This window comes from Poeciliopsis prolifica, unplaced genomic scaffold (assembly GCF_027474105.1).
Source record: "Poeciliopsis prolifica strain line A6 unplaced genomic scaffold, Auburn_PproV2 SCAFFOLD024, whole genome shotgun sequence".
Taxonomy (NCBI): domain Eukaryota; kingdom Metazoa; phylum Chordata; class Actinopteri; order Cyprinodontiformes; family Poeciliidae; genus Poeciliopsis; species Poeciliopsis prolifica.
The window spans coordinates 7,518,286-7,528,327 of NW_026562399.1; the positions used below are offsets into that span (position 1 = coordinate 7,518,286).

Here is a 10,042-nt window from a genome sequence, read left to right on the forward strand (position 1 = left end):
ATGTAGTTAAGTACATTATTGACTAAATGTACTTAACATTAAGCTAATAATTAAGCTAATATTTATATGCAGCTTATTTATGTTAACATAATAAGTCAGCTGCGAGACTGATGCAGCGGCAGTTTGAAATTTTAACAATTTCAAACTGAAGTTAAATGTAACTAAATATCCTCAGATTTCACATTTTTATCCCCTTTTCTGCACATTTAAAATAATTTTTTTTAACATAAAAATCTCACTGAAACTGTTCATATGTCACTTATTTTGAACATTTATTTTTTCTTTTAGTATTAACCTGAGTGTTCCCCTTTGCTGTCATCGTTTGTTAGTTTTCAGACGTAAAGTTTTAAATAAGCTGCATTTATATGCAGCTTATTTAAGCTGCATATAACGAAAACATTACACACAAAGCAACAAGCCAAGTTACAAGCTTCAGAGACAGAAGCCTACATTTTAGGAGACATTTCTTGTGATTTCAGTGTTCTGCTGCAAGAGGGGTTGGCAAAACAATTTAGCCCCAAATTAAATATTTATTTTGCGAACTAAATATGTTTTTTTCCCCAAACTAAACATTTAGCTTCCAAACTGAACATTTAACTTTCAAACTGAATATCTGGCTTGTTAGGAAGCTAAATATGCAAATTAGCCTGCCGATGAACGGAAGTGGAGTGTCAAAATAAGAGCTGGATTTAGCGGAGTTCTATTAAATTCTGCTGCTGGAGGAAATGAATCGCTTCCGTCGTCACTCAGGTAAAGTTTCTTTTTAATATGTATGTAATCGATTCTTTTTCTCTTGACATGTCCAACGTGTTAGTTGGAAACATGGGGCGTGCCGTTTTAGCGGCTATCCAGACGTTTACTCGTGTTTCTATAGCAACAGTTTTCTGTATCGGCGTCCACCATTACAACCAAGCCATAACACTTCCGGTTCATGGTAGACTCCCCATTTTTATCTGCTTTAGAGCTGCTCACAACGTTTTCAGAACAAAGTTTTTGCGACTCATTTTCACATACAATTTTTTGTTTTACGAATGAATAAATTGGAAGTCTTAAGCTTCGACTGCTGCTCTAAAGCAATTTAAGAGTAAATGAACAAGAACCGGAAGTGTTCCGGCCTGAGCGTACAACCGTCTCTTGATTCAAATGTTCCTGGAAAACAATGTTTCTCAAACTTTTTTGAGAAACAAAAAAAGTTATTAGGATTATTTATCCATTTAATAAAATACTCTCGGACCTTCCTTGAAATTTCCCCCACAACGACACAACATCTAAACCTGAGATGAAAATATTAGTCTCTTAGCAAATGAGAAGGCTGGTATCCGTCTTGTAAATGTGATTGGCCACGATAAAACCGGACAAACTTTTCAGTTACGTCAAACTCTGTACTTACTCTGTAAGTAGAGCGTAAACGTCTGTGCAGCCGTTGTTACGTCGATTCCCCCTGCGTCTTCTCGCCGCACGTTGGACATGTCGACTCGAGAGGAGTGGAATCGACGATTACAAAGACAATGTCACTTGAATAACGATTCAGTACCGCGGGCTGCGGAGTTTATACACAGGTCCTCAAAACCCCGCTTTTACTTTGGTAATCCACTTTCGCTAATTTGCTGCAAAGCAAATGAGCAGCTAATTTGCACATTAGCTAAATATTTAGCTTGGAACTAAATGAATAGTTCTGCAAATAAATATTTTCCAGACTAGTCTGTGCTAAATTGTTAGCGCAGACTTAAGCATGTAGTTTTGGGGACTAATATTTAGCTTCCTAACTAAGTAGTTCATCTGAAAGCCAAATTGTTTGGAACTTAGACATTTAGAAACGTAACATGGTGAAAATGGGAGTTTTTAAAAAGAAACACTCATATTCTTTTTCTCTATGACAAGCTAAATAAACCAAAAACGTTGGTATAATTGGATAGTATTTGCTTTTACTGTATAACTTTGAAAACAGCGCCCTACAATCCTAAACCTGACTTAAAACATGAAAAGTTTCACTTGATTTTATGTCAGACAGTAAGAAAAAAGAAGAAAAGATGGGTATTTTTCAATGATGCGGTGTAATACAAGGTTCCTTCTTTCATTTGCGTTTTAATTTGAATATTTTTCTGCTTCCACACTAGAAAAGTTGTGTCGCGGGAAGTACACCTTCTGTGTTTGTCTGTCTATGCTGATCTTCCTGACAGTGGCCTCCATCTTGCTCTGGTATTTTTGTACGTTCACTTAGAGAGCTTTGTAGCTTTACTTTGTTTTTGAACTTAAGTGTGATTCTGCTTGTGTCCTTCCACTTCCGTTTTTATTAGTTGTTGTTTCTATGTGTGTCTTTGCAGTATATTACAAGTGTCCATTTGGGAAGTCATGTGGACGGGGTGGGAAGTGTCTGAGCACCATCCAGTGGTGTGATGGTGTACAAGATTGTTCAAACGGAGCAGATGAGTCCTACTGCTGTAAGATATTGAAATGAAAATCCTAAATGCTCCTCACTAACATACACACCGATGCGCCATTGTTGTCCCTGAGCACGGTTGTTTGTTTTGCACAGTTCGCCTGAAAGGAATTGATTTCCTGCTGCAAAGTTATTTAGCAAACGACAACGTCTGGTTGCCTGTGTGTGCTGAGAACTGGAATGACAACTACGGGAGTACTGTGTGTGAGCAGATGGGCTACGACAGGTGCTAATAGTTTATTCCCGTATCTACTGAATTTTAAACTGTAATGGTACGCAAAGTATTTGCATTCATTTGCATGGTTTTCACAGTGTTACACAGCAAATTCTGAAATGTGTGACCTATATTTATACCCAAAGCTCAATACTTTGTAGAGTATTGAGTCACTGGCAGCTGCGTTCACAGCTGCCAGTCTTTTGGAGTATAACTTTACCAACTGTTCACATTTTGCACTTCTGCCCGTTCTTTAATAAGCAGCTTGAACTCCAGGAGCAATTTGGTAAATTGCACACTAAAACCGACAACTGCGCAACAGTTCAGTCAAGATTTTGTCTTCATTATTATTAACTGTTTTACCAAAATTGATGTCCTTTTTGTCTAAAAGTTCCATCCATCCAGCTATCTGTGTTTGGGATTTTTTTTTTTAGCTGGTAAAAAATTAAAGGTTTGTAGAAGTATCCATCATATATTCATTAGAAACTTTTGCATTTAAAGATCTCAGTGTCATATTAAGAGCAATGACAGGGCACAAGTGCAGGCAAACAAAACAGAGTGTCCCATAGCGTTCAGTCCAACAGAGACACAACTAAAGCAACAGAAAAATATTTGGAGATCTAGCAAAGAGTGACCGATGAGGAAGAGCTTAGCTATCGATGACAAAGGGTCCAAAGAGATAATAGCAGGTGAATTGATGCACCTGGGGAAGGGAGCAGAGGAGGAAGAGGGAACAGAGGAAATGAGAATGAAAATACAAACTGAACAGACACAAAAGATAAAATAAAAGATAAAATAAGATGGCAAGAAAAAAGGAGTGAAGCAATAAAGGAAGGATTAAAGCACAGATAGAGGAGGCTAAACGTCCAAACACGAATGGATCATAAGACTGAATACTCCAAAAAAAAAAAAATCACTGTTTCTTGTCTCTCTGTGTACCCCACAGCGAGTTTTATGTGAGCTCTACTCAAGTCAACTTTAGCATCTCAGACCCAAAGGGATACTTGAAGCTAAAGTCTGGAAGTAGCTATAAAGCCCCGATACAGACACAGCTCATGCACAGGTATGGCCACACCGTCATATTAGTATGGACAGAGATTTATAGAGTGAACTAATAATAATATAATAATCTTATCTTACTTTATCTTTCAGCCCACAGTGTTCAGTCAGAGCTGTTAAACTTCACTGCATTGGTGAGTTTCTAACTGGCACAAGAGTGCAAGATAAGAAGATATTAGTGCATGACTCATGACAGAAAAAAATCAGAAATACTAAATTTCTTTTTTTGTTTCCTTCACTCTGAACGTTGAGAATGTGGCAAGAGTTTAGCAATTTCCAGCGGTCGCATCGTGGGCGGCCGAGAGGCGGTGAAAGGAGCTTGGCCGTGGCAGGTCAGCCTCCAGGCTTTCTCCCAGCATATGTGCGGCGGCGTCATCATCAGCCAAAACTGGATCTTGACTGCAGCCCACTGCTTCCAATCGTGAGTCGTTACTCAGTATTTTCTAAATAAACGCAAAAACATTCAAGGGTTTAGGTCTAATGATTTGATCTGGGCATAATTTAAGATATGTGGTTTGGTGTGTTAAAAACTCAGACGATGACATTCCTATGACAAAAACCGCATTTTCAAATGTCAAATTTGCTCAATGGAAACACAGCACTAATTAAAAAAAAGAAGAAAAAAAAAGTTCAACCATTCAACTTCAACTCAAAATTTGAACCATATCAAACTGACAAGCGCTTTTAATGTTATCTAATGCAACTACAAGGCATTGTGTATGTCTGGAGACAAGCACTTCCTCAGAAGCCAGTCGTAATAAGCAATTAATCAATTAATCGCATGATGAATTAAAAAGAGCTCAATAATTTTCATTCTGATGATTTATATTTTCTTTACAGGACCTTCATAATCCATTTCTTCAGTTGTGTGTGGTTTTTATTTCCTTTTTATTTATCGGTTTTGGTTGTTCTGCTTTTTTTTTAAGTATATTTATGGAGTTTCAGTATGGAGAGTCCTACAAAATTAGGGTTTATTAGTCTCTGAGAGGGAGAATTTGCATTGTTGTCACTATATTACTTGGGAATGGTTTCAAAACAACAATATTATAGTGATTACTGGGACAATTCATCGCCCAGCAAAATTTGTTATGATTTGACTTTGACCGTGCCATCGCAGCCCTTTCAGGACAACAAGACGGCTTGGCTTATAGTGTTCAGTGACAGATTCTACTGTTCCCACTGTCAAAGTGGCTGCTCCAGAAATGATGTCACTTAAGCTTTCCCTTCCTTGAAAACTCAGTCTTTACAAACGTACAATCTGGACAGACTTTGGATCAAATGAATTATGTCTATATCGGACCTCTTAGTTTTGTTGGTTTCAAAACAGCTGATAGTTGTCCATATTACCAAAATGATTCATGTATGACTTACTGATAAGACATGTAGAGAGATCCCCTAAATTTGTCTTCCTTGACAGACTTCATGATCCTAAAATATTCACGGTCACCTATGGGGATGTGAAGTTGTCAAGCATGCCATCTAAAAGGTCAGTTAAGAGCATCATTTGTCATAACAACTTTGACCCTAGGACCAATGCCTTCGACATTGCCTTGGTAAAAGTCAGTAAGCCCATCACTTTCAAAAGTAAGTGCTTCTTCCACTTTTTATCAATTGACTGACATCTATGAGAACCATCAATTCACTTCATTTTGACAAAATGCATTATATTTCTTTATTTAGAAAAAGCAGTGAGACCACTGTGTCTCCCCAATGTTGATATTCAAATAAATAGGAGCAGTCAAGCCTGGATCACTGGATGGGGGCAATTGTTTCTGCATGGTGAGCTGATTGACCATGTCCAGCTTTTCCTGTCATTTCATGTTGTTTTCATTCTCAAATTTTCCTCCCTGTGTTTCTTCTTTTTCCTAATTTTTCTGAAGTTTGCTTCCAGCACATGTTGAAGAACAGTAATTGTCATGATTGACTAAGTTACACGGAGGCCGAGAGCGGGCGTTTTCCCACATATGCTTTGTCCTGATGGTTTTCTCAAGATAAAATAATTCCCTGTTTTCTCAAGATAACTTAATTTCCCGTTTTCCTCTTATGGTTTCCTTGCGATAACCTGTTCATTTCCAGATAGTTTTGCGTGCGTGTCAAACCCGAGTTCATCCTTCAAGCGCTTTCCACAATGGCATTCATTCGAAGGCAGGATTCAGGATCAAAACACACGTCAGTCATCTCGTGGAGACAGTAGATTTTGTTTTCTCGAGATTAACTCATCTCAAGAAAACGGTGGGTATATGTACCCGCTATCTCAAGAAAACCACCTGGAAAACGTATGTGCGGAAAACGTCCACTTTCGACTTTCGTGATGTCAACTATAGATTAGCAAATATATATTCTTTTTCTTTTTCAGGTCCATCTCCTGATACACTAAATCAAGCTCCGGTTACCATTTATAAACCAGAGATATGCAATAATCGCTTCGTGTTGAACGGGTTGGTAACTGAGAGCATGTTCTGCGCAGGCGTTCTGCGAGGCGGCGTCGATACCTGCCAAGTTAGTTTTTGGCCTCATAAGCATCACAGCCCTCACATGCCAGAGCGACATAACCACAACTAAGTAATCAGATATTATAATTATTTCAAATGATTTCAGGATAATTTAGTTAATAGTTCTCTGACCTCTCATTAAGCGGTGAATTTGTTTCTCTATCTTAAAGCTTCAATATGAGCGTAAGTAAAAAAACATTAACATTACAGAAAAGTGTAATGCTCTTTCATGACACAGCAGACATGACACTGTCAAATCTACAACAATAATCCCACTACACACATGCTTTTAAACCTACCTTGCTATCACTTCTACTGGAGTATGAGAAAAAAATAATTAAAAATAAACACACAAATGATTCTATGGTAGCTCGTAGATTAGATTTACAGGAATCATTTAATATTATTTAGATTTTTGTTTTAGGATGGGATATGTAAATTTAATAGGAAAAACATTCGGTATCAAAATGTTTAAAAGAAACCTAGCTAATGCTTCAAATATGACATCAGCTGCTTTGTTGTTTTCAGTTGTCTTTACATTTCCTTGTCTTATACTTTGTTTAGTAAAGTAAATAATTAAAGCAATGCTACACTGTAAAATGTCTGTCCTGTATCCTGCAGGGTGACAGTGGAGGACCTCTGGTGGTTAACACAGGAGGTATTTGGTGGCTGATAGGAGTCACTAGCTGGGGCTTTGGATGTGGTATAAGGACCAAGCCAGGAACGTATGCCAATGTATCCTTGGTTAGGGAGTGGATTCACAAACAAATGCAGGTACGGCAGTGTGCATCAAGATCTTGTCTAATTTAATTATTTAATTTTATGTTCTAAATCTTCACCGTTGAATGATTAAAAAGAAGACATCTATTCCAGATTTTTATGTTTGCATGTCAGCAGGTTTTTGTTTTTTTTGCAGTTAAATACTGTTAAACTCTACACTTCAGCTTTTTTATTTGATGTTGTGTTTCCAAGACATTCAACTGTGTTTTTGTGGAATATGGTAATTTTTTTATGACATGGTTTAAAACTATGTGAATCGTTTGCAGATTTTAAAACCATAAACATTTGCACAAATATCTAATTCTGCCTTTCCTTTTTAATCTCCACAGGATGAGTGACAAACAGAACACTGAGGTCCCTACCAATGCACTTTGAGTCCAAAACATTGAGTGAATGTGATCAGTGAGGGTTTTTTTTTTTTAATCAGGTATTGGGGGGGAGTTTATTTCTCAATGCAAGCATTTAATTTTTGCTTTTAAAAAAAATTAGCTATTTATTTGCTCAGATGTGTGAGATTTCTCTGAATGTGGATTCCTGCCACTATTAACAAACAGTTAACCTACTCATTAATCTGGATGTGGCATAAACAGACATCCCAGCATGCTACAAGGTGTGACTTTACAGAAGCTAATCTATTTCCTCATTTACAAATAGGGGGATAGTTTGAGGGAATGTTCAGGCTGAAATTATTTTATTATTTAACTGAAAATGTACATTTAAATTTCACAATGTCGTTTGTTTTTCATGACTTTTATCTATCTCACTCAGGATTCTGTGTATTCTCACTGTTGCAAAGCTCCGTGTGAGGTGATTTCTTTGTGAAACAACTGTAAATGATTCACCAAATGTTTGTGGAACACCTGAGAATAAAGCCTATTTGAACAGAAAAACAGTGAAGTAAAAGAGTGCTTAATAAAAGAGTGCTCCTGCTTTACATCCACATCATCTAGATGAGGGCCCAGGGATCACCAAACTTTTTGAATCTTGTTACTTTTGGGGTGTTGATATACAGTGCTACAACTAATGTTTTTATCTCACTTAACAGTTGCTTTTTTGTTTAGTTTTGTTTTATGAATGAGACATTTATAGCAGTTTCTTCTAAATGTTCCCTGTTCTGCTTTTGTAAAATTGTGAAATAATCAGTCTAAAAATGACATATAGTACCAGCGATCAAAAGTTTTATTTAAGTTAAGTTTTGTTTCTGTGAGAAATGCTAAAAAGACAAAAACACTACATTTATTGATTGTAGTGTTTTTGTCTCTAAGGAGAATAGAGAAACAGACCAGATTCAATTCATTTGATGATATAATTAAAGGTTTCTCTGCGTCATATTTGAAGTGTTTTCTTTTTCCCCCTTCTTCCCTGTCCTCGCTTTGATCCTTCTCCATCAGTTGGGTGTCGAATCACTGCTCATGGCGGTCGGCTCACTGTTTGGCAGATGTTCAATCTCCCAGACTACATCTGCTACCTGTTTGTACCAATTAATCGGCCCCTGATACTGAGCCAATACCTCTTCAGTGGGTTAAACAGATGACACAATTAGCCACTCAATTGAGGGCCAACACAGCACCATATCCAACCGCAGGGCTGCCTTTTATCTGTTTGGCCATTTTTCTTGACGCTTCTCAAGTGTGTGGGCAGACCTGCTCTATTAAACCAATATGCTTTGTAACCATCTCTAAAAGTAAAGTCTTTTCCCCATTATCAGGTCTAACTCCAGCCGGTTAATGTCTGATTTGGTTCTAGGTAAGTTGGGTGTGTTTTCATTGGCACTGCGTGGCTCTGAAGATGTCATTTTGTGGCTTGGCCTACCCAGTTTACCCGGTATTTCACAATTGATAAAAAGATTTGGGCCTCAAGATTTGACCATGGAAATATCTATTATCAGCTCACCATGTTGCCAACTACTACAGTCTAGCTATAGGTTGAAAATTGTGGTTGAGGTATTGTTGTTGACATAAATCCATGGGGCTATCAATGAATGCAGTCTGCTGCCAATCACATTATTCATGTGCAAGACTTGGCGAGGTCCGGCTTATACCACCTCTGAGATGGTTCCAGAAGCTTGATTGGTTTCCAGGATCTGGCCGGGATTGACTGGGTGGAATCCCTTAAAGCCAAGTCCGTGGAGAAGGGGTTTCAATTACCTCTCCAGACACACCATTTCCTCGTTTTACTATTTATAAAAATAAAATAAAAAATCATGGCTTGTTTGCAGTGTTGGGATACAAATTTTGAATAATATTGTTCAACAAGTAAACCTCAGGTAAAAGGTATAAAAGACAAAACTACGTCTTGGTTTCCAACAGCGGCCACCACTCCACATTACCTTGAATAAAACATAAAAAAAAATAAAAAAATTAAAATGAAATGATAAAACAAAAATATTTCGAAATATACGTATATTTTTTGTTGTGTGGAGTAAACAGTTTACAGTTTATGATGAGTGAAGTTATTTCGTTCATCGACGTGTTTCCGGGACGTAGGATTCCGTTAAAAGTTGCACATGCGCAGTAGCTCCTCGTCGACTCAGCTGAACGCAGCTTGTTTTGCATACCGCCACCTTCCCGCCATAAAGGTTAGCCCGAATGACAAGTCGACAGGTTAGCTAACTGCAGCGAGGCTAATACTTTGTTCTACTTTCCCTGCCTTCCTTTCCAAACATCAGAATATGACCCAGCATGGTTTAAGACAAGTGAATGAGGTGAGATAAGGGGATAAATATGTGCTGTAGGTGTTTTACAATGTTTTTAAATAGTAACAGTATCGTGAAGAGTGCAACACACCTTGGAAGAGCCCCTTTGATATATTAGTCTACTTTTTTATAGGTGCTGATATGTATTGTTGCAATTAAATGGATTGTCTCAGTCCATTGGCCTCTGGAGAAAAACCTTTCAAAAGCATCCCTGACTTCAACCACTTTGAGAAACTCACTTCCCTCAAGGATAGAAGGGCAAAATGTATGTACAAAAAGTGGAACACTGGATGATATAAAGTTGCTTTGGTTGTTTTTGTACAATAAATACACAGGTTTGTATACCTTTGTATATATTATTA

At 37.6% G+C, this 10,042-nt stretch overlaps 1 protein-coding gene across 4 annotated transcripts; it reads left to right on the forward strand.

The window, feature by feature from the left end:
- The first annotated feature begins 665 nt into the window (after positions 1 to 665).
- On the forward strand, positions 666 to 7,892 carry tmprss2 (transmembrane serine protease 2). Of its 4 annotated transcripts, none has more exons than XM_055046696.1 (12): positions 666 to 750; positions 2,118 to 2,207; positions 2,325 to 2,441; positions 2,537 to 2,666; positions 3,601 to 3,717; positions 3,807 to 3,847; positions 3,966 to 4,134; positions 5,131 to 5,297; positions 5,394 to 5,492; positions 6,070 to 6,212; positions 6,827 to 6,979; positions 7,315 to 7,892. In XM_055046696.1, exons 1-12 carry the CDS (start codon positions 726 to 728, stop codon positions 7,321 to 7,323), a joined length of 1,260 nt encoding a protein of 419 aa, XP_054902671.1. In that variant the 5' UTR covers positions 666 to 725; the 3' UTR covers positions 7,324 to 7,892. The 4 variants fall into 4 exon arrangements, with proteins under 4 accessions (XP_054902671.1, XP_054902673.1, XP_054902672.1 ...); XM_055046695.1 differs by lacking the exon at positions 666 to 750 and adding an exon at positions 1,403 to 1,585; XM_055046698.1 differs by lacking the exon at positions 2,118 to 2,207 and having other exon boundaries at positions 678 to 750.
- Positions 7,893 to 10,042: the final 2,150 nt, after the last annotated feature.